This window comes from Corapipo altera, unplaced genomic scaffold, assembly GCF_003945725.1.
Source record: "Corapipo altera isolate COAL_440 unplaced genomic scaffold, ASM394572v1 22b, whole genome shotgun sequence".
NCBI classification, from domain to species: Eukaryota; Metazoa; Chordata; class Aves; order Passeriformes; family Pipridae; genus Corapipo; species Corapipo altera.
Genome location: NW_020884876.1, coordinates 10,936,898 through 10,962,029, shown reverse-complemented (window position 1 = coordinate 10,962,029; position 25,132 = coordinate 10,936,898). Strand labels below are relative to the sequence as shown.

General features: G+C 33.7%; 1 protein-coding gene across 1 annotated transcript in view; it reads right to left on the bottom strand.

Moving 5' to 3' along the window:
• Positions 1-434: 434 nt before the first annotated feature.
• The window catches only part of VEGFC (vascular endothelial growth factor C), an 86,649-nt gene continuing 61,951 nt past the window's right edge, over positions 435-25,132 (bottom strand). Inside the window, exons 4-11 of the mRNA XM_027636256.1 lie at positions 20,388-20,539; positions 16,470-16,579; positions 15,878-16,208; positions 9,962-11,712; positions 8,689-9,828; positions 7,994-8,065; positions 3,801-4,193; positions 435-1,849 (exon numbers count right to left, since the gene is read on the bottom strand). Coding sequence (XP_027492057.1) covers positions 11,598-11,712; positions 15,878-16,208; positions 16,470-16,579; positions 20,388-20,539 — 708 coding nt within the window. The 3' untranslated portion in view covers positions 435-1,849; positions 3,801-4,193; positions 7,994-8,065; positions 8,689-9,828; positions 9,962-11,597. The remainder of the gene's footprint in view (positions 1,850-3,800; positions 4,194-7,993; positions 8,066-8,688; positions 9,829-9,961; positions 11,713-15,877; positions 16,209-16,469; positions 16,580-20,387; positions 20,540-25,132) is intronic.

Below are 25,132 nucleotides of genomic sequence, written 5' to 3'. Positions count from 1 at the left end.
AATTTATATAGCAACATATGCTATCTAACCTAAAGCTTGGCATACTCAGAGTCAATGCTAGTAGAGTGCTGCAGTTTGCCTGTTGAGGGATTTGTGCTGTAAGCATGATGAACCTCTTGAGAATATTTTACCATATTCTTTCTTTGTTGCATTTACTTGTCTACTGATCTATCTGGACAACACAATTTGCAGATTTTTAATGGTGTTTAATTCCTGAGGTATCTTTATCTATACATTTTTCAACATCTGAGGACTTACATTCAAGGTTGTGCTCTATTTAGCAGAAGTTAGGGCTTAAAATGTAACTTTGACTTGGAGGTAAAGCCTGCTGGGTGGGTAGTTTTGGTCTCTATCGTGCTCACACTTGGATTAGATTATTTTTGTACTCTTCTTGTAAATAAGAATTAGCTTTTTTTTTTTTCTGCTGAATATCTGCTTGCCACTGAAACAATTTCAAAAGGTAGTTACAGGTTATTTTTGCTTTATGAATGTTTTAGTTTGGGTTATATCTTCAGAAACAAACAAACACACAAAAATGAAAGAGAAAATTGCTTGTATTAGGTATTTTCATTCCAAATGCAATTTTCATTTCAGAAGGGAAAATTGTGTGACACTTTTGCAAAAGAAAATAATTACTGATATTTGAACATTTTCTGTGTAAACACACTCCTTACAGATTTAAGGAAATGGATTTCATTAGTGTTTGGCGTATCACATGCATAATCCCATAGAGTTCAAAGTCTTGTTTTATACTTCAGCACTGGGAATCAGGATTTCTCAACACAATGTGGTCAGAAAAAATGAATTAGCACTGACGCAGAGCTCATGACCTGTTTGGCGCCAAGGGGCTACATTTAGCCAATTTCCTGCAAGGATGTAGTTCAAGGAAATTTTCTCACTGATGCCTAATGTAATTTATATGAACACATTTACCTTTTTCTTTTAACTTTTATGGTAGTGACTTTAAAAAAAAAATCAATTTTTAATAGATACTTGAATACCATTCCCTTGTTGAAAATAAGATTTAATTCCATTGCCTTTGTATATGCCCTGTATGACTGCTAAGTCCAGTGTTTTGTTATTTCAATAGACTTCAAACATGTCATAAATAAATTTCCACTGGGTTGGCACTTCCTTTTTGCTTCCTGATGTAGGGATTGATTGTTCTTTGCAAGTCTCTAGGGATTTTATGAGCTTTCTTAGAATGACTGACTTGACCACAAATTCAACCATCATAATTTTCAGAAACCGTTCACACAGAGGAGCCAATAGAGGCAATTTTTAGAACAATAGCAAGTGCTACATACTGTAGGAGATCAAATGCCTTCTCAGGTGTAAAAAGAGACACAGACAATGACTGAATTTATTCAAAATGTTTTCATTTGTGAGACTGGAGTCAGTTGCAGGGAAGGTTGTTAATATGAAAGTTGTATAACAATAGTCTTAGAGTAAGTTTTTCTCACAAGAGGTGTCTTTGTATATGCATAAAAAGAAGAATGTGGTTACTTAGACTACTCAACTATTTGAAAACTTAGCAAGTACTATGGAGATAAAACAATATTAAAACTATGTAGTGAACCCGCTTAGGATAAGAACATAGTAAAATTTTAGTAATATCTAAATTCGCTAAATAATGTAATTCAAAAATTAAACATCTCAGACAGAAACAAGAAAAGAAATTCAAGTAATAAAAATGATTAACTGAGGAAGTAGAAGTTCAGTATTCAATCCAAGTGCTTAGAGAGAGAGAGAGGTCCATTTGCATCTTAGATGTCCAAGTGAATACTGCTGTTCTGTAGACCTTGCATTTATACCTGGCAGCCCGCAAATGTCCAGGTATGCTTGGTGCCTGAAACAAGACAATAGCTATGCTTAGTCTCAGAAATCACCTTCTCATATTTTACTAACTATTCAGTACTAATAATGTATTCTGGTCAGTAATAAAATATTGTCTCTTAGTTAATAAAACAGGATGAATAAAATCGGCTCTTCTGGATAGTTCAACAGAATTGCTAAACATCTGAGATTTAGTACAACCTTGTTTTCTTAAGCACTTTTGGCCACAGCTGGGTATAATTTCTCTTCTGTGCCAAACTGTCTGAAATGTTTGTGAAAGTGTCTGTGTCCAAGGAATCAAATAATCATATTTGTACAGACTGCCATTTGCTTAAAAGAACCGAAATTACTTCTTGTCAATCTATCTATGCCCTATATAATCATAATTCAGCCACTTCAATGAGAATTTTATGCCCAGTGCCATAACTTTTAGTCTTCAGTTTTAACTAACGTGCACCTAGTACCTAAAATGAAATTGGAACAGTAAAACTACATTCAGCAGAGCACTTTATCTCATCCACCTGCATGAATTTAGAAGATTGCTATAGAGACCAGAACTAAGAGTTTGATCTCCACTGCTCAATAACTAATTCAAAGTGGGAGAAGTTGTATGTAGAACACCATCAAGATTGATATTTTCATTATCACAGCTTATGAAAGAGAAGGTGAGTAAAATTAGAGGAACTGCTAAATATCAGTTCCTGCAACGTCTGCAATATCTGAATTTCTGAATGACTAGGCTCAATTTTGAGTCTAGCTGCTTTATTAGAAAAGAAACTATGTGATGTCATATTCAGGCCTTCATGACAGCTTACTACTATGGAAGGCAGAAGAAATAAACAAGAGGCTGGATGCCACGACACTGGCTGTGGTATGATCCAGGAGCAAACAGCAGTCAGTCTCAGTTTTGGAAGTGGGAGATTATCTTACACTGGGAATCAACTAGTGACTACAGAGGCACTGGTGGGAGAGAAGTCACTCTACAGTGATTGTGCAAGAAATTAAGTGGTGAAGCTAAAAGGTGAGAGAACTCTGAGAGACTTGATGTACCATTTTACATAAAATTTACTTCAGGTAATATTACATAAAATATACTTTCTTACAAAAAGCTAAATGGATAGGTTTCTTAACTACTGTATAATTGTAGGTAAAACATACATTTTCTCTAAATCATTCATAATATGTTCTGAGCAGATGGTGCATCATGGGTCACACTTGAAAGGGTTTGCAAATTTCTGCATTGTCAGAGCAAGATTGGTAATCTCAAAGAGCTAGCAGAGGGCTTATTTCTTTGCTCACAGTAAAATCTTGTCATCTTCATTGTAAGAAAATTATGATATTTGGAAATAGACACCTTCTATTCTTGGCAATCTTATTTTTGTTTCTACCTGTAATTGTATTTTATCTAGCAAAATAGAAAGAAGTTTAAAACGAGTTTTCCCCCAGATTTCACTTCAAATTCAAACACACGATTTATTTTTTACTCTAATTACCTCTATATATGTATATATATATTTATATATTTATTTATATATTTATATATATATGTATTTATACATGTATTTATATCTGCAGAGATATATTACACAAGCTTTCTTGGTTATCTGTATATCTGTATTAACTATATCTGTAGGAATTTAGTAGCTGTTGTAAATATTTAGAAAAAACTGTTACATTCTACACTTTAAAGGGAAAATTAATTTAATTTTTTTAAACAATAAATAAGATCATAAACTATAGTACACTTCTTGGTGAGCTCTCATAATTATGTAATTTTTTAGTCACAGGTCAAGAGAGGAATTAAGCACCTTTTTGCTTGACTTGGATGTTAGTACCTAAATTCTGCCCATGAACCACTTCCCATTTAAAGCGTGTTAGAATCTAAGACCTACTTCTCTGTAAAAATGCACTGAAATAATTGATTTCAATAGAAAGCCATGGGAAGGAAAAAGAAATAGCTTTACCTAGCTACAATTCCAGCACTCTTGGGGGAATGGGAACAGATGGTTTTAGTACTGGTCCAGGATTCTTATGCATCATTTTTCTCACCGTCTCTCTTGTCTTTCAAAGACAATTCCTCCTTTCTGGACCACGATACAGATTTTGTTGGATGTGGGTACTGTCTTGTAGTCATTTGAGATTGTGTAGGAAACTACTCAGGCATTTGAGTTAGGCCTTAAAGGTAAACTATCTGTAGAGCTTTGTAAAAAAGGAAGAACTTTGCTCCTTAGCAGGATGTGTATAGATGTGGGGTTATGAGATTCCACATAGAAGGATGCATGAACCTAATAGCCAGAAAGGACACCATTCTTCTGCTCTTGTGAAGATACTGGCATTCCTCCCAGAAACAGCAGCTGCTGGAAAAGGACAGAAATAGATCAAAAAGTTGGCCAGACGCTGTATTGTTAATATTGTAGGGGATCAGACTACATATAAACTGTATATTATGCATGATACTCTAAGACAGCCTATCTCACTAGTGCTTGATACCAGACCTTAGTACCTGGTTGGGCAGAACTTCAAGTACTTTTAATTCTCATCCAAGTTTGCAGTGAATTGAAACAGAGACTATATCTTGTTTGCACCTTGTCGTGGGAATCAGTCTACTGTTTGTGAACTGTTTAGAAAACAGCCTAATGCTGGTCTGAAAAGACTTATGCAAGAGAAAGCCATTTCTATTGTTTTTATTTTTCAATGCACCTGTCATTGAATGTATTTTTTTGTCTGCTGAAAAAGTACAAAATATATAAATAGCACTGGAACAATGATTTTATGGAGTTATATGAAAACCTTGCAGTGTTCTCTGTTGAATTTGTAGTTAAGCGTCTCTAGAGGATATGTTTAACATTGTTTTTTCTATATTTTGGGATGAGAGGGAAAACAGGTGTCTGTTAGAAATGCATACTACTTGGTGTAATCTGGAAGCAAAACAGAATGCATCAGAATTCTATCTAAAGAAAGAAATTAGCTAGTGTGGCATAATTTTTTAAGTGCAGTAAGGGTATTTTGTTTTCTTTGGTGTAAAGACAAAATATAATGTACGAAATCCAAGTAATAAGCGTAAATTAACATTCTCAAAATGGGAAGAACATACTTTCAAAGCTTTAGAGACAGAATGGATCAGCTCTCATCAATTCCAGAACTCTTTTGTCTTTAAAAGGAAATTAAATTTTATTATTTTTTTTTTGTTTCTGCTAAGATAAATTTTGATATGTGAGTTTTAATTATCAGTGCACATTTGGGTCTTCAAGGTAGGCAAGCAGAACATTATCTGATTGCTGCAATCATGACTTTTTATTGCAAGAAAATATCAAATTAAAAGTTTTCTCATTTAGCAGACAGCTTAATCAGAAACAATCCAAATAAGGCATAAAATTGATTCATGGTCGATGTGTACATCTCTCATACCTTACATAAATTCAGGTTAAGTGTTTTCAAAGCCCACTAAGAGAATTACTAGCTTTAGTGACTCCAAACCTTTCCCCTTGCCTTAGAATCCTGTATTTTCTTTAGTATTCAAAATGTGTCATGAGAAGTGTGATAGATTTTTAACCTTTTTCTCACATTTGGAGAAACAAGTTAAACACTCATCACCTCAAAACATCCCACCAGAATGTAGGGTGTCAATGACATGGTATTGCTGATAAGCACTACGAATATGAGTGTTTAGTTCTTTCACATCAAGCTCTACAATAATATGTGCTCTTGGTTTGGATAAGCATGTATAAATCCTTATGAAAGTAATTTCAAGAAAGCATCTTTTGTAACATTAGGGATAGACAGATGTTCATCATGCAAACTGGCCAAAATGCCCATATAATGGCAGCTGTACCACTGAGTTCTGCACTGGCTTGTGGGAGTTTTACTGCCTGGAATGCAGTGACCAGCAGGACTCAAGAGGGAGGTTATCACAATCAGTCAAAGAAGAATATGGGTTATACTACTGATATTAAATTGGAACTTACCCTGACTTTAGTCCAACAGTAAGACTTTCTTAGTCAAAGAGAGTAAAGCATGTCATATCCCACCTAAGAGAGGCACAACAGAAGTGAGAAATGGGAGACAGTCACATTAACTAGATTAAATGAATTTATTCTCATACTTGTCAAATCTCCAGAACTACCAACTTAAAGCAGGTGATGCCATCCACGACAATTCATCAGTCCCTTCTCTAACATATGCTGGCTTACTACAAGAACATGATAATCAAATAAGTAGTACCAGAATCTCGGTATTCTGTTTTAAAATCAACAACAGTTTAGCATATTAGGTTCTCCATTTCTGACCTGAATTTTATTTACTTATCTCATACAAAGTATAATAACTTAAACAGAAGGGAGGGAACATTTTCCATGGCTTTTGGGCATAAAGCTGTCAGAACATTCTGAATACCTACTGAATTTTACTTCACAGGTAAAATAGAGAAGTCGTCAATTCACATATCTTGATGGAGTTTAGGCATATGCTGCATTATAGGCATTTGCATCTTCAGATTAGGGAAAATTACTTTGGAAATTGTCTCCTATGAATTGAGGGCAAATGAAAGAGGATTTTTATGGTCTAAGTCTAGGATTTAGGTACCCCTCACAATGACTATAAAGTCAATTGTGGATCTGATCCCTTGTATATTTTTCCTTTATATGTCCTTTCATTTTACTCTTTACAGATTCTTCAGTGATAAGGAAGTTTTAAGTACTGAATGGCAAGTATGCTTAAGGTTTAATTACAGTTTGATATGGCATTTCACTGGGAAGGATCCTGTAACCCCATTTCATCTGTGTTCACAGTGCTGTAAAGCATGGAGGAGGGTATGTCTCTGCTAAGGAAGAGCACAAAACTCAAGGGTTTTGTGGTATGTTTGAAAAGTCTCCTTACTGGCCCTTGATTTTTTTCTCTCATAGCATGAATGACGTGAAAATAAACTCAATTGCAAGCCTGAATTTAGTTCCAAAATGCTGCGCTGGACATTCTTGTGAGTGTACTTTTAGACAGTAGGGATAGTATCCAGCATCCAGCAGAATTAAAACCTGGGTTTTTTTACAGGGAGACTGATATTATAAACTGTCTTTTATGTTTCAAGTGTAATATGCTACAGTGATTTATACATCCGTTATTTTTTTTGCAAGTTTGCTTTGGGGAGGTCTCAATTGCAATACTTTTTATTATTATTATTTGCTTGGACAGATTGGATTTGCAAACTTGCAATGTGAAATTTCAGACTTCTTTTTAACACTTGCTTTCATGTATGTGTAGTGAAGAGAATCACTAAGTATCTAAAACCAGATTAATCCCTATGTTGGTATGATTATTTAAAGTAAAGAGAAGAAAGAGGTCTTAATGATAATAGAGAGGAAAACAATGCTATTATTAGTGAGAATTTGGATATAAAAGGGAAATGGAAGGGTTAGAGCTAACAGTTATATGTGAGAAAGGCTGATAGGGAAATAGAGATAATCTTATGGGGAGACTGAGATACGGTCCAGAAATGTAAGAAAACTGATTTAAGTTGAGAAAGGGGGCAAAGGGGAAGAGTTCAATGACCACATATGGCTGATTATAAATGTAGAAAAAGGATAAAAAATTTGCTGAAACTCAGCTGAAAGGTCAGTGTCTGCCAGGAATGTCCTTACTCAGGAGAAATATCTGAATACAAAAAAATGTAATTTTCATGGCAGGGTCTTGCTCAGAAGAAGAGGGAATAAATGGTAATACACAATTAATAGAGATTTCTGTAGTTTTTCTCCAGAAGAAGAAATGCTTACACAAAAGAGTAAAGCATTGTGTTTTAAGATTTTTTTCTTCTAGAATGTGCTATGCTTTGTATTTCAATAATTCTCAAGATGAAGTGAGGTCCCTGATTCATAGCTTCAGACTACAGATAAAATATAAATTTTTTAATGATAAATTAGTGACATTTTAGAAACTTTTATTGTAAAATTGGTGACTTCTTAATGCTTTCTACTGTTCATATTTCATTACAACATTTGCACATGAAAATATAGATGAGTCCAGCTATGTATTTTATAAAAATGTTTTATCTATTCAGAGCTTTTAAGAACTCTAATGCAATCTAGAGTCTTAAACCTGTATTAAACTGGTCTAATTTTATTAGTTCTTATTAGCTAGTAATATTCATTAATTTTAAATAATTAAATACCTGGTCCACTTGTTCTTATTATTTCATCACTCAATCAGAAGGTTGTCCTGTGTTCTTTCTCAGAAGTTTTATCTGTAATGCAAAATGAAAACAGAAAAAGAACAAAAGGAAGCTATTAAATAAATTATCAACTACTACTTTAATTTTTTTCAAGAAAGATCCAATAATATTAAGAATTATTACTATATTGTATTTTCTAAATTAAAAATTTCTGAAAATTCTGCATTGACCACTTTTAAACTTTTCTACTAAACAGCAACCTTTTGTAGCTCCAAACAATGCAAAATTAAATATTTTATAAATTACATAATCTTTAAAGAATAAATTCTTAAATTAAATATAAAATAAATAATATTTAAAAGAACATAGCCTATTCCTCAGGATAATCTCTTGATGAGCTTACATAAATGATTCCATTCCTGTCTTTTGGCATAGATGTGATATCTGGTTATACTTCAAAAAAAATCACAGAGAGAGAGAGATGTTAAAATTCAAGGGCATCTGGAGTTGTCACTGAGATCTAAAGACTGAAAATGAGAATACTGAAAGCAACCCTAACACTAAGCCTTTCAAGTTGATACAGTACATATGCAAGATTTCAGGCTGGTCTTTCAAATAGAAGTAAGAGAACTGATTTACTATGAACTTATTCAACATGAATTAAACAAACATGTCAGCAGACTAACAATACTCACACTGTAAATAGTATGTCCTTCTGGTAATACAGGTAGAGAGGGCTTACTCTGCATAATTTATGGTCTTCATACAGTACAATATTGAAAGAGTACAGAAACTGTTGTAAATTCCTGATGAAATGCAAGCATAAGTCTGTTTACCATTAAATGTGATTTACTGCAGTTACATGCGTTCTTCCTCTCCCACCCACCTTGTAAGTTTTGTACAAGGTACAGGGGTTTTAGACAAATAACAATAAAAGCTTTTTACTCAGAATTAGTGCAGAATAACTTCTATATAGAATTATCATCTATCTTGTTAGACCTTCTTTTAAGCTGTATAGCCTATTTTTAGATATTTTAAGAACAGTAAATTAAGATATAAAGTGAAGATGAAAATTTCAAGATCACAATCAAATAACACATCAAAACTGAAAATGGTGTAGACCTATCAGCTACTTTATATAATATATGCAAGGAAGACCTGTTATACAGATTATTTTGTGACAGTATGGAGATAAACAGAATCACATTTTATCACACAGAATGGGAGTCTGTATCCAATACTAATGGTAATAATCATGATGTATAAAAGGCATTTTTAAAACATTATTATCACAGAAAGCAGAATTGTAAAGCCTGATAATCGTAAAATGTTATCAACTGCTTGCATGTATTATTGTACGCATCTGCATAACTTTAAGAATGGTTAACTAGTCACTTTGCTCAGACATAAATTTGATTTGTGGTAACTTTTACAAGTCAGGAATTTAGTTTTTCTAAATCTCAGTTTTACTAAGTGATTAGCATAACTTATGTCCAGAAGTTTTCAATGTTTCCTCATTCCAGATTTGGTTTGTTCTTCCCCCCACTACCTCTCTTCTGTTTGAGCTGGGATAGAAATTTTAAAGCTTATTTTGGGAGCTTTACCTACAGTATTTCTTCTCAAGTCTTCATAGAAGTTTGCTCTTCAATTGATTTCTTAAGGTATTTTATGCTTCCTTCAGGTAGCTGACCTACAGACATGGATGCCTGGATTTTTACAAGTACTGAATTAAAGTTTGATCGTTAGCCTCTTGCTATTATGTTGACATTGCCAATTTAGACACTGATGATTTGCATGACTACAAATCCAACCGATGGGAATTGTTGGTTGTTATACTAGCTTAAGTTGTATCATCATGGTCAGGCTTTGCGAACGAAGATTTGGGAAGGCACTATCCACATTTGCTACAGGCACGCTGGTGGCTTATGAGGCCAATACGTGACAGACATATCCGATTGCAAAAGGCACTAGCTTAAGTTGTATATCAGTGTTAATTGTCATCCAAAGTTCTACCTGAAGCAATATAGTAATAAGGACATTCCTCAGTATTTGCATGCCTAAACTTCACTCTGTTAGCCTATTTGGATAACAAATAGCCATCCTCTGAGGAAGAAAAATGAGCATACTAGGCATACAGTGGAAAGTGCTGTTTCTCATCCTGTTAGACTCCCTCAACCCATGATGGAAACTGAGTAATTCAAAGCAACTCTCACTCCTTTAAGGAACTATGATATCCAAACATCAAGAACCTAGAAAAGCAACTTCTCCTAACCAACCTTCTAGGATATAATACTACTTCATTAATAACTCTTTTAAGAATAGCTGCTTAGAACCAGCACTGATGTCTACAATTATTTTTACTGATCTGCCTACTCCTTTCACAAAAATCTTGCTTTGCAGCTTTGCTTGTTCCACTTCTGCATCCAACAAATTTTCCATATTTTAACAGTTTCTGATATATTTTAATTTTGAATAGATTGCTCTTTCCATGCAAGATAAAAATCTTACTTCTTTTTATAATTGCAGATATTTGATTTCACATTTTCTTAAAAAAAGAGAATTTTTTAATGTAGAGACTATGTCAATCCACACCAGACTGGTATAAGTTCTTTTATCTCCCTATTGGAATATAAATTGCTTTTTTTTCCCTTCAAAATATTTTTGCATACACATACATTGATCAAGATATCTGACCAGCTATATGAGAGAGTAAAGCGCATCAAAGCATTTTGAATGATTTAGCTGTAAAATTTACACTGTAGTTTGTTATACTAAACAAAACGCAGTGTTGTTATTTCCACTTTCACACTAACAACCTTGAATAGGCATTACTTTATCTTATTCCTTAGGAATATTAGCAAGAAATAAAAGAGAAGGTGAATATATTGGAATGCGAGTAGTTGCTGCTGTGCTTTAAACATAGTCCTTATCCTTAAGCAATGTACAGGATCTCCAATGTTTTCATTAGTTATTAATTGTATTTGCTTTGCTAGTTTCATTCTAGAGGCAGAAATATCACTGGGTCATGAAAATTCCAGTACAACTGTTTCTATTTCAAATTACATACACAAAAGGTATGAGGCAATGTCTGTAGTCTTCCTTTCCTAAAAGTGCTTTCTCCTAATAACTTTTTCCACTGTTAAAACCCCTGAAAATAAAGCTGAATCCGAGTTCCTTTTCAGCCAGATGATTAAACATTCTCACTATTATATAATACAATTTCCATTTTATTTTAAACATATGATATAAAAATATTGATCACAGTGAGCTTTAACAATTGTTACTGCTATAAACAGAAATGCTGCACGATGGTTTTAGTGGAAATAAATTATATAGTCATTATCTCTTTAAAAAATCACAAGAAGGAGAACCTAGGCTGTTTGGTCATTGGCAGAAAATAAGTTCTTATCGAGTTCTTTACAAAACATGAACCCCAGTTATCTTCTACATTTGCTTTCCACATCTTGAGAAAAGCATGAGTCTGTCTCTGAAAGCCCCACAGGGTCTCTGGTGAACATTTAATTCCAAATATTAGCAAAGTTTCTGTTCTTCTTTTGTTCTAATGGAAAAATGTACACCAACATAGCAAGTAGTGATCTCTTCACTAATTCATAAGTGGTCTTTTCCAATATGTGGGTACACAGCGGCACACTTCTTCACTAAAGTAAAATCCAGCATCACAGCGTTTCGTTCGGACTGTACATGGTGGTCTGTAACAGCTAAAGAAATGAAAAAAGTGGACATTAATATAATGTGATCATTTATATTTGCCCAGAGTAGAAATCTGTGAGCCTTTACATTGCCATTTCTCAATGTGATATTTAATTCCCACAAATACATATATTTTAACCTCTTTTTATGTTCTTGTCGCTAATTTAGTTGGACTACTCTTCACAAAAGACACTGAAAGAATAATGAATTCTACTGAAGAGAAATTATTCTATTGTCACAGATACACGAGTATTTTTTACCACACTGCCTGGTTGTAGTCACACTAATCTTGAGTAGTGTTTCCTTAAATTTAATTTTGAAAATAGGATATTTTTCTGTACTCAAATTGGCTTGTTATGACCTACTGCATGCTGCAAGTTTGAGGTGATGATCCAGAATCACGTAATAATCAAATCTATCATCTACTATCCTAAGACTGTTTCTCACCTTATTCATTATTGCAATAAGCCTGAGAGATTTGTCTACATATATTACACTATGACTCTGATCTTGAAAATGAAACCATACTTCCTTTCAAGCTGCAAATTCCCATAGCCAGTCTCCGAGTGGGAATGTATCTACACTTCATATTGTATCTGTATGCATTCTGAAGAAAAATCAGATTGAATAAGTTTGACAGAAATAGAACATTGAACCACAAATAACATATACCTAAGAAGTAGCAGAATTTTTCTTCCATCAATTCCTTGACTGAAAAATAGAACTTTATACAAAGATAGTATCTGTGGTTGTCCCTGAACCCTTCCTTTTCCTATTTTACTTTTCTATTAAAACAAGAACTTGACCTAAAATAACCCTACAATAACAATGCTGAATACTTTCTGGTGTATAATGGAGACAAAGTACAAGTATGGGGTTTTTTTCCTACCTTGGCAATGAGTCAAAAGACAAAAGTATATGTTTTGAATTTCATCACAGTTATACTTAAAACTTGTACTTAAATAAGTTGCCGATAAGTTAGAATGCTTGATGCTTGCTTTGGATACAAAGTTACTACTTCACAATAATTTGTTTATGATATAAGGTCTGCATTACAATTACATTAATTCACTCCAGCTAGTTCAATCAATGAAACTGGCTATGAGGAAAACAATAAGGAATGAGGAAGACTGCAAACATGACATTTATTAACTAGTCACATCTTGTTCAGTGTTTTCAATGTCATTTATCATAGATTAGTTCACCAGTGTGGTCTCTGTAATTAAGGGAGAAACATTATTTTGTGCCACTTAATATAGATACTTGAAATCAGTGTAGCAGCTCATGGGAATCTCTCAGAGCTCTATTCATCTTTTCCACAAAAAGTTTGGAAATGGTGGTAAAAAGCAACAAAATGGTTTGCAAAAGGATCTAACTGTGAGCAAACAGGCAGCCAGCAGTAGTTTTGTTCTGGGAAAAAGGTACTGCACAGATATGCAATGGATAAAACACTGAACTCACCTTTTTGCCTATCTCTGTAATGCAAGTTTAGACCATTTCATGTACTGAATGACAGTAAAATGAAATAAGAAGAAAAAGAGGTAAAGCCAAACTCTTCCACACACCTATGATTGTACACAATGTAAAGCAGTCACACAGTCATTAAGGAGGAGAGTCATGAGGAGTTCAGTTTGTTTAGAATTCATGCATCCTTGTGAACTTCAGCTTACAGAGGAGAGTGCTATATACCATCTCTCCCATGTGATTTTATGTCTAGCAGCAGTTAAGGTCGGGTTACTGCAGTCTTATCCTTATTTGAGACTTTTCAACTGAACAAGAAAGTCCCTGTCCTCCTCTAAAATGCTTTGCAGCTGAAGTGCCTAGTTATCTGGCCCTACCAAAACTGACCAAAAATAAATTTTTGAGGTGACAGCACAGGGTGAATAGTGGTAGAGTCATTGTAACTACATAAATGTGGTTTCCTTAGGAAACTGCTGAACAATAGACCTGGTCTTTCAAAAGATTTGGGTTGAATGCTGTTTACAGGGCGTTTTCATGTGACAGATGTCTGCTTTGATGAGGATAATCTGAGCATGCTGGAACTAAGACAGATGTTCAGTCACTATACACAGTTCTGGGCAAGTCAGCAGCAACTTTCTCTTTGTGGTCAGTAATTGCGATTTTTTGCTGCAGAATGCCCAGGCTGTCATTGGGGCAGTCTTAACAACACCACAGATGAAACAAATAGAAATGCTACTTCTAGAGCTGCTAACAGCATCATCAGCATTAAAGTCAGTATGCTTTTTTTTTTTACCCCTTTTTATCTTTCATCCTGTTCTTTGTATTTGTAGATTACTTTTTATTCCTTTTCTCTAAAACAGGGCATAACCCTAGGCAGAGGGATTTTAGATACAGTGCATAAAAGTATTGGTGCTTCAAAACCAGAAGCTACAAATATCACTTCTCTCCACAGGGAGCTGTCTAGGTCACAGCTACAGGATTCTGCTCATGTCTAGGGGTCAGGCATCTTGTACAAAGTTATAGAGTGGTACCTGTATTTATGTGGTCTCAGGACAGCAAGGGATCTTTCAAACAGGATGTTACAGAATTTTTATTCCTTTTTGAGTTAGGTTGTGCTGGACAGAGTCAAAACGCGAGAAACCTATGCTAAATCCTTTCTTAAGCAATAGAGATTGCATCTTCTATTTTCCTTGACAGTGCTAACCTCTACAGGACTATTGGTTGTAGATGTATAGAGTAATACCATATACAAATATTTCCTTCTGCACATAAACTGCTTAGAAAAGAGAAACAGCTAAAAGCATCCTATATCACACTGTCCTCAGAAGTGAGAAAGCAATTCAAACTGTATTATATTCAATCACAACATAACAGAGAAAAGCTGAACTCAATTTCCTCTTTCAAATACTAAGTCTTTAAAAAAATACATATTTTTTATGGTATTTCTTAGCTTTTTAAATGCCTGACTTCTCCAGTTATGAATGTTCTTTTAAAGTGCACATGGTTTATGTTTGTTGCTGGAAGTGCACACTAGAGTAGTGCCAAGGCCTTGCAATATGGAAAGCTTATGTAATCAGGTTGGCTTCTTTTCCTCTGCAAACATAAAATTGAAATTATATGAGTTGAATGATAGAGAAGAAATAATTTCTGATGTTTAAAAACTCTAATATTTCAGTCAAAAGGCCAAATGTAGAAAAATAGGTAATGCCCACTACTATTAATATTTTCCCCTATTTTAGTGACTTCAACACGTGTCATTCCTAATAATAGACATTTTTTCATTAAGATGTACTAATGTATATGTGGCAATATATTTACTCCAACTAATTACATGTTATATTAAAAATTACAGATTTTTTGATATGCAACATATTGCTATACATTTAAATGTCCCAATTTGCTATTTTCCATTTCCAGTGCCTTAAAAGTTATTTGTCATTGATATAATAGAAATAATTCACCCTTTTTAAAAAATAAGTGATCTTTCTGCTCCAAACTGCATTGTTTCTGCTTTACGAAATCTACAAGAGAACTGACTTTACAGGATAACTTTTGTCACATAATATACAAAGCAGAAATAACACTTTTTGTTTCTCAGAACCTAAATTCATCCACATTTTTATATATAGACTGTTAATGTTATGGGTGTAGCAGTCATGGAAGGAAAAGGTCCTGTGACATATAAAGAAATTGCAGTTTTCTTCCTGACTAAATCTCATTTTAAATGATGGATGCAGGCAGTTTGTTTTATAGTTACATATGTCCACTTTTCACAGTAATCACCCAGAGCTGGGTGATTCCAAAATTTATGAATTGAAAATGAATGATGGTATCTCCAGAACTAAGGCCTGAAATCTAACTAGGAATATTTGAGTTACTTAAATTGCAATATTTGGTTCTTGGGAAAAACAGAGTAGGATTTTAAATAATATAGAAGACAGGGAGCTTGAACTTACACTTAATTTTTGTGAAAAGGAAAAAAAAAATCACATGCTGTAGTAGTAGCAAGAGTACAAGAAACTAAATATGTTTTAAAATACTTATTATGCCTAGTAGTTACCTATTAAGAGTTTATAAAAGTCACAGAAGATAAAACTGAAGACAGGCTTACTGTTTACTTAAGACTACAAAGTAATTCAACAGCCAGCTAATGTCACAACGCAGAATTTTATGCCTTAAACACAATGAAAGAACTAAAGACTGAATTTTTACCTGCATGTCTGGTGGTGGAACCTTTTTCCTTTTAAGAAGCATTTATTGGGAGATTCTATACATTCACAGATGCATTTTGCAGGATTTAGAGGTTGATGTTTAGGACAGGTCTTTTTACATAGACACTGGCACTTTTCTTCATCAAATTCCTTATTGGGCCCACAGGAAGCGGGGATAAGTTTGTTTTTGCACATACACTGACACGATGATCTGTCTAATTCTTTGTGAGGTCCACAGCTTGAGGGCCTCATGCCTCCTTTGCAGACACATTGACAGGTTTCTTCATCCAGTTCTTTGTTTGGTCCACAAATATGGAATCCTTCAGATGTATCTAGAAATATAGCAGAGAAGTTGCACTATTACCAGAATTTTGTGTCTACCCACTCACCCAGTTTTAAATGAAGAAATGACAGCAAATCCATACCTTTTAAGATGTTTCAAGAACAAGTACATGTCAAAAGACAGGTAATAGAGAGTAATATTATCAATACAGAAAAAGACACAACTAATTTCTTCTTCTTTGTTTTTAATTTCTCCTTTAGTTGAATCAAAATGTAGAGCTACATTCAGTCTTATAAGAAAAAGTGCTTACCAGAATCTCCAAGGTGAGAAGAGAAACCAAAATCATGCTGCGACAAACATCTGCAAATTTGATTATTCCAAATATGATTTTTTGGACAGGTTTTGTTTGCCACATGACACCTGTGAAATTAAATATGCTGTTCATTTACTACCATAAGAATTCAACAGGAAAAAGAATAGTTTCTAGGTGTTGATTGCCTTAGTTTCTCTCCACTAAAAATATCTTTTTAAGAGTGTCATCTCATTAATAGTCTTATTTTTTACTCCTATCAAATCTGTTACTATTTAAGGTTCTCCCCAATACAGGGATCTCCAACCATTTGTTGAAGAAACCAACTCACATTGGAAGTTTCAGCTATAACTTCTTGAAGCTGATATTTGTACTTTGCTAATGTAGTTTGGAAACAGATCTAATTCTGGAATATAAGCCTCATCTAGAAAATAAAAAAATATTAAAAATATGCCAACTACAGCATAGTGGTAACAACATTTTTTATGTTGCTTTTTGAGGTACAAAAATGTTTTCACACATAAGATGTCAAAAGACAGTAGATAATAGTTTCTGAATGAATGCTGTAGACAAAGCTTTTATTTAAAAAACACAATCAGTTTATCAGATTCTTTTCCCCTTTATGTGAAAGTTATGTGTCATTAACTGACACTTTCTCATTAATCACTCAAATTCTGGACAGGTTTCTTGAACCTAAAGATATGGATGTCAGCAGTGATGGCTCTTCACCTTGGAAATAAAAGACAATACAGAAGTTAACTCTTTCTCTGCTCTTTATCTGGTACAGTTTTGCAGCCAAGGTAATTATACCCCAAAAAAGCAAAACATTCAAGCAGCAGCTGTTGCCTTTTTAAAGACTGAGTGAACTGAGCTAGTGGGTGAGCCACAGATAGAATGTTTATGTGTATTATCCCATCTTCCTTGCTTGCAATTGCTTTATCACCAGAGCTGACATTACAACTTTGATACACCTCATGTATCCAGGCTGTGTCATTTATTCATTGTTTCTGTAGTATTTCTAAAATCCTCCCAATCTGTTAAAGCAACACATATATTACACATTTGATGCACTTTTCTTTCCCCTGAGTACCATTACTCACGCATTCAAAAATGCAGGTGCTGGGACATTCTGTGACCATCATTCAAGTACACCACTCCCCTCCAACAAAATAAACCACTCTGATTGTAAAGGCTGCTGTAATTTAACATCACCCTGCATAGCCTCATGTTTTATGAAACTGGTGTTTTCTGATTTCATTCCACTAATGTTCTCACTCTTGCTCCCTCACTTGGCACTTTTCCTTTAGCCTGCCTCCTGATTCTGCTCGAGAAATAGTAAAGATAATTTACAGACATATTACTCTATTCTGTTAAAAAAAATAAAATTAAAGAACAAAAAAAACCCCTCACTCATACCTCGAGCAGCCTGGCTCTAGCTGGGAGTGTTTAAAACTAATTAGAGAAGGAAACCAAGGTGACAGTATGAAGAAAACACTGAGCGCATGTGAATTCATGAGTAAGGTTGATACAAAGCCCAAATTACCAGAACTTCAACAGAATTAAATGAATTTCAGTATCAGGGTTGGAGATATCCAGCAAAAGAAATGGAGCTGCTTATTTACAAGTTCTACTCTGGTTTCTCGTACAGACAATTGGCTGAAAATTTAAAACGACATTTTAGAAAAGTTCAGGAAGGCTAGAAAAAAAATAATCAGATGCAAAACCACTTTGCAGAAAACGTCATCACCTCTTTTTGTATTATTGTCTACTCAACTGGAAAAAAAAAGTCTTGAGACAGAGGTAATTGTAGAGACTTGATCTGAATTATGTATCTTGAAGTCCTCTCTGTTCCACCCTACCTCTAATCACCAAACTTCTAAAATAGGGTGACAATTTTGTAACTCAGGTGCATGTCTTGATGACATTCCATATAAATGGAGTAGAGTGCTACTTAAGATACCATTAATCCAGGATGTCTTCTGAAACACTGGGTAATACCAATTGACATGCCTCCATTCCACAAGTACATAGAACCAGCTATTAGTTTTTAGAAGGGAGGAAAGAAAGGAAAAAAGTGGGAGAACAGGCAAAGACCTAGACCTTAATTCTCAGGATAAAGTCATGTAGAAAATATATTTTATATAAAAAATATAAACTATTTGTATTATACTTTAGATGTGGTCTCTCTCTTCTTTCTACGATATGCCTGTGCATCTTGGTATAATCCAGTCTTGAATTCTTACTAAATCCCAAGGGTTACTACCCTAAACCCAGAGACTGCACTCTTAGGCTTTTCTTTTCAGTAATACATAAGAAAGTAATTTATATTTTTTGTTAAATAAATGCACACATGCAGATCTGCCACTGTGACAAGAGAGTAGATTTCCAAGTTTTGGCTTAATAATAGCTTCACTAGCATTCAAACATATAGATCAAAATGTTAAGGAAAAAAATAATAAGTTGAAAAGAAATACTTCACTACAAATTAAAAAACAATAATGGGATTCTGAAACCCATCCAGGAACCCACCAGGAACATGCAAATGTCTTTCCTTTCTAGAATCTAGAAGCACTCAACTTAGCATTTTATGGTTTTTTTTCTGTTTTATTGTACAAAGCCATAGATTCTAAACATAGAGATAGTACTGAACAGTAGAGAAAGCCTGTACTTATTCTGACCTAGTATTAGTTTGTCTTATCTTTGTTGAAGCACGATTCCTTGCTCACAGAACAGACAGGTACCTGTGTGCTGTTCAAAGCCTTGTATTTGCACACCCACCTCCCTCAACTACAGGTAGCTGTTTCCTAGTTAGAATAACTCCTGCACTGGTAATAACAACAGCTCTTAACCTGGAAACACTAAGAGGCTGGCAACAGTCAGCATAATTTGACTTTACTATTGACTCTTGGGTTTGTGTTTTTTTAATAATCTGCTAATTATGTGATTTAAAAAAATATTCATAGATTAATTTCCTAATGTATTTCTAATCCACTGTTAATGATCTATGTTTTGATGAACAAATTAAATTATTTGTATTCAAATAGAATACAATCTGAGTTTAACTGGAACGTGTCAGAAAACATCCAGACTTAAACTGAGTGAAACCACAGAGAAAAAAAATACTTAGCTTAACATCTCTGTGAAGTTTGCACTGTTCACTCACCTTATTAAAAATGTCTAAAATTAATTCTAGTTCAGTTTCTATTAATTGGTTCTTCCTTAAAGCAACCATTATATATTTTTGGGCTCCTAAATACGTATACATCATGAAATCATTACTCAGACCTCTAAACGAAGGAAGGAGTTCTTCAAGCGTTTTAATAACACTTGTTTTGGTGCCAGATTTCTTCTGTGGCTTTTTTGATTCAAAATCACACAAAAAAAATCTATATGGTAATCCTGTGGAGTGCCAATTAACCCTTTATTTTCCCTTTCCATTTTATTTTCATCTCTGGCATATGAAACTGTCACAAAAGATTTGTAGTTAAAGATTCTGTAAAAAATAGGCGTTTTTTAAAAAACAGCATTTTAACTAGGAAAAAACGGATTGACAGAGAAATGTGATCTCCTACTTATTTGCAAAGGTAAGTATTTTTAGCTTTTCTTGACTACTTTTAAAAAAAATAAATTGATTTTGCTGGTGTTTCCTTCAAGTCTCAACTGGATTGCAGTTCTTTCCATCAAACAACTCCCGCAAACAATATTATTATTAATTTTTAAATTATCTCACTCTAGTTTATCTCCTGAATAAAAAGGTAATGCTAATTTAGTAAACATTCTCTTAATGTAAAATATGGTAGCTCCCTTGCACAATGCATTCTGCTACTATTACTGTGTATAAAAACTTCCAGCACTGTTTATAATTTAATTACATAGGCTTGCTCATAATGTGAGAGGGAAGACAAGTCTCATACTTACTGAGTTTGTGTTGCTGGCAAGGAACGTCTTATGATAGAATGAACTTGTCTGTAAACATCCAGCTTGGACATGCATCGGCAGGATGTGTGATTGGCAAAACTCACGGTTACGGGTTTGGGGCCATGAGAAAGAGGCACTGTGATCTCAAACAACTGCAAAAGGGAAAGCAAAGCAAAAAACTTTTTATATAGATCTGTAATGGTCCAACTAAAACTAATGTAAGCACACACCAAAAAACTCATAAGGAAATTAAGTTAATTTTTCTGCTCTCTTCCACCATTCAGTGGCACATTCAATTATACTGTTAAATAATTATTACGTGCAAAATTAATACAATAGTTATGGTATGACAATAAACATTTTTAGGATTAAACTCTCTTACGTGCCTGTTTGCTTACTATAACATTTAACATAAAAGTGTAAAATGTAAAAAGAACTCATTTTTCTAAGAGATGATTTCAAAAATGGCAGTCTTTTAAAAAAAATCCAAAGTGAAACATTTGGAAGGTGCTTCAAAAAGCTGAAAACCAAAAATAGCATAAAAAAGCAGGTAAGTTACAACCTAATACATCAATTACACAATTATAAGAGCTTGTGTAAAAAAGGAATATATTGGACTTAGATAAAACCATTTTTGGTTCAATAACTACAGAACTGCAGCATACTGTATTTTTTTAATTTTTTAGTATTTGTATCATTGCAAATTATATGTCTACCATAAGGGAATATATCTTGAACTATTAATTTGTTTTCAAGGTATTAAGAAATAACCACTACTGATAAAATAATCATGTATGTGAATTCATAAAATCCTAATTTTAGTGGGAAATATATTTCAATTGGTAAAAAGACAACTTCAGTAATACCTTGTGGTAAACTGAACATATGATAACAGACAAACACTGAGAGTCATTACAGTTTTCAATTCAGGATATCTACTTTCTCAAATTGAGTAGGTTTCAGTGTAAGACTCAATTATCAATAGTCTCCTGAAAAGTTAGGATAAATACGTTAGGTCAAAGCCTTAAAAACTGGTTTTTTGTAGTGTTCTAAACAGGAACACAGCTGCACTGCTCATTTTAGGTGTTTAGTCATTCTTCCAAATATTTTTAAGAAAAGTTCTGCCTTTTCTGGGGACTTTACTACCTTTAAAAACATGGTCATTGGTTATTATTTCAGTTTGGGTTGATAAGACTGTATAACAAGCCTCTAATTTTTAGCTGAGATCTATTTGCAATGCTCTTTTATAATCAATAACTTTATATATGGCCTATGGGCAGCATGCAAATGTAACAAAAATACTGGTAATTTTAAATGCTTCAAAATATGAAATACATCTACAGGATGTCCTAAAAACAGCATCTTGCACTGAAGTACGCAAGTGACAAGTATGCAGGTGCAGGATTATGGGATGTATTCACCAAGTAAAAGGGCACTTGTGCAGCCAACAATAAAGCTCATACTATTGATAACTTAAACTATGCAACTTAAATTGTATAAAGCATCATCAACTCTAATAGATATTATCTAATTTACAAGACAGATTTTGACATCGTTTAGTGACTGAATCCTTAAAAAAGTTTAACATTGGGAGTGTCACCATACAAGAACTGAAATGGCAAAACTATTACATTTCATTTTATTCTGTTACAGAAGATGACAATGCTATTATTTTTTCTGCAAAAACGTACCACATCTGTTATATAGTTTTAAATGTTGGGTTTTTTCCCTCACTAGAAGCTAAAAATGCTAACTGGTTTATGTTTACTTCTGTAGAAGAAAAATAAAAAGAGAAAATAGTTTCTTCATATTTGAAATGCCGGTGAAAAAGACTATCCATCTAGGGTACTACAATGAAAAGAATTTCCATTATTATAAAGACTTCTAGACAAAGCATATTAACACCTTGTTCCATCTGCAAAATAAGTAACACTTCTTAAAATTTTGGTCTTGAGTCATTAATAAGATAAAGACAGAAGTCCATGTCTAGTTTAAAGTTTAGTGCCAATAAAATCAATGCCTAATTATCACCAGACATACCTCCAGGTTTTCACTAAGTTCAACAGAGACCTCTGGAAAGAGACTTTCTAATCAACTTTTTATAATATTTATAATCCTTTTTGCCTTTCAAACCAATATTGGATCCATTACCCTTATCTATTATAAAATTTCATCTAAAATAATGACAAAAAACATTCTTACTAAGATGCCTCATGCAAGGAGAGCAATAAACATAAGACAGAACTATCATTTTCATACTAATATGCTTTATGTACTTATTAATTTCTTTAAAAAATATCCAACTATTTGAAGGCCATCACAGATTTTGTTTTAATGCATAAACTAGGAAATTGGAAAGGAGGAAGGTGGTGGTGTAGACAAAGAGACAGAAAGGACCATGTTTATGAAAAATAGCTTTCCTTTCTGGATACAGTATATATTTGAGAAAAATACATGCTGAGTTCTTTGAGTATGTTTTTAAGTACTGATCTTTAATCAGATGACAAAGCTCATCTACATATGCCAGACTTCTACCTTTCTTGAAACAAGCTGTGCTTTTTGAAGGACAGTACAGCTGTTGAGACCTCTGAAAATCTGGACAGCTAAGAATCTACAGATGCAAAAGCTTTTATTATATTTAATATCTTCTAAGAAAACCAATTCTTAGAAGACATGTATGAATTGAAGGACAGAACAGAGAATATGAACTTAATTACAACAGTGCACATGAAAAGAGGATCTTGTTTTTCTTGCTCTTATGACAGTATGAACTTGCTTTTCTGAAGCTGAAATAAAAACTCACTATAGGAAGAACTGATAAATCTTAGAAAATATAATAAGCATGAGTCTTTAAATGGACCAAACTGCAGCTAAAAAAAAAAAAAAGAGGATGTTCTGTTCTTCCTCTGTTCTTGCAGTAGATCAGTTTGCCATGCTGCAAGGCATAGCAGACTTCAGACCACTGGAGATGGAAACATAGGACTATTGCTACACTTCCAAACTACCTAGAAGAGGTAGGTCCCTGTCCAGCTGTCCTGTTCAGCTTCAGTAATCACTGAGAGAAATTTTGGAAAAACGGTTGAAACATATCAATTGTGAGTGGACATGATGGTGAACATGAATTGTCTTAATTTACATTTATCCTTCCATTTCACCTGTGAAAGGTATCAGTTTACAGACAAATATTGCTAACAACTCCCATCAACACCTCAGTGGTGCAATGAGAAAAAGGTCTAGTTAAACTACTAAAGGCAGACTAGCTTCCCTGACCTGATTGATCAAGCTTCAGTTTGTTCAACTAAATTCTCTTAATAGTAATGTATTTTACATCCCCCAACAGCTGCTACTATTCATACATAAAGTCAAAAAACTATATATAGCCAACTATTTATATTAGATATTACATTATATATAGTATCCCATTTCTAGTCCTGACTTTCATGAAGTGCTTAAGACAATACATAAACTAGCATTTTGATAAAGAATGGAAAATACATTTATTTTCATTAATGAAAAGGTTGGAAGTGAAATACTGGGGTTGGAATTATTTGTTTGTTCTTCTGACACTTTTGTCTGCACGTGCTATTGGGATATTATATTCTGATGCATACTGGAAAAAGAGATATTTTCCTCTTCTGCTAATGAAAATTTATCAAGAAGATATTTCAAAAGAAATAAACTCTTGAAAAGTAGTCTATTACAGAAAATGTATTTAATACTAATTCAGTTAAAATAATTTCTGGCATTTGAAAATAAGATGCTTTCTATAGAAAATCTATATTCTGCTTTCAGTTGAGATAGCAGCATCTCTAAATCCAATGAAGCTGTTTAAGTGTAAGTGAATAACTCTCAGTATGCATAAGTTGTGTTTGAATCTTCAGTTTAGGTAAAACCTCACTATGTGCAATGCTTCCTGGTTTTGCTAACATCTAATTTATTTTTTGCTTATCTTCCTCATCCAACAGAATAATAAGCTCAAAATCTGCTGTCGCTATAGGGCATGTTGACAACATGTAACAGCCAAATGTCAATACCTAGAAAGGATATTTCTGTGAAAAATTCAGGATAACATCTATGCATGAGGCTGGTTCTCGACTCTTCTTTTCTGGCAACACTGCTGGCTAGGGCTACTATTGCTGGTACCCACATTGCCCAAATGGGTAACTTTTCTTGGAGATCAAATGGCTTATATTTCTGGCTGATCCCTCATTCAGTAAACATCTGGTTTTACTGTATTATCTTCTCTTCCTTTTCAACTTCAAATCATAGTAAAAATCCAACTAATTCACACGACAGGCAAAAGGAAAAAGACATTTCCCACAGATATCAATGCCTGAAGATAGACATTCAGGAAAGACTACAAAGAATGAGTTACAGTTTCCAGAAGAACATGAGATCTGATAATATTAGGGATTAGGGCAATTTTTCAAAGTGGAGAGCTTTTATTGCCTACAGTCTTCAGAAAAATGTTAGTAATTATGGTACATTAAACAGCAAATTAAGTACCTTAAATGAGTATTGCTTGAGTTAGACAAATACTCAGAAGAAAAAAAAATAGACTCAACCTGTCCACGCTGTCCTGTACCTTTTTGCTACCAACACTGCATTATCAGGAAACCAGGGGAAAGCAGAACAGAAGCAATATGTGATCACATAACTAAATAGTATTATATCTAACCAAAAAAAAAAAAAAAGAAACCACACAAAATCACAAAGCTCTGTCCTAACTGCTCCATAGAAGCTAA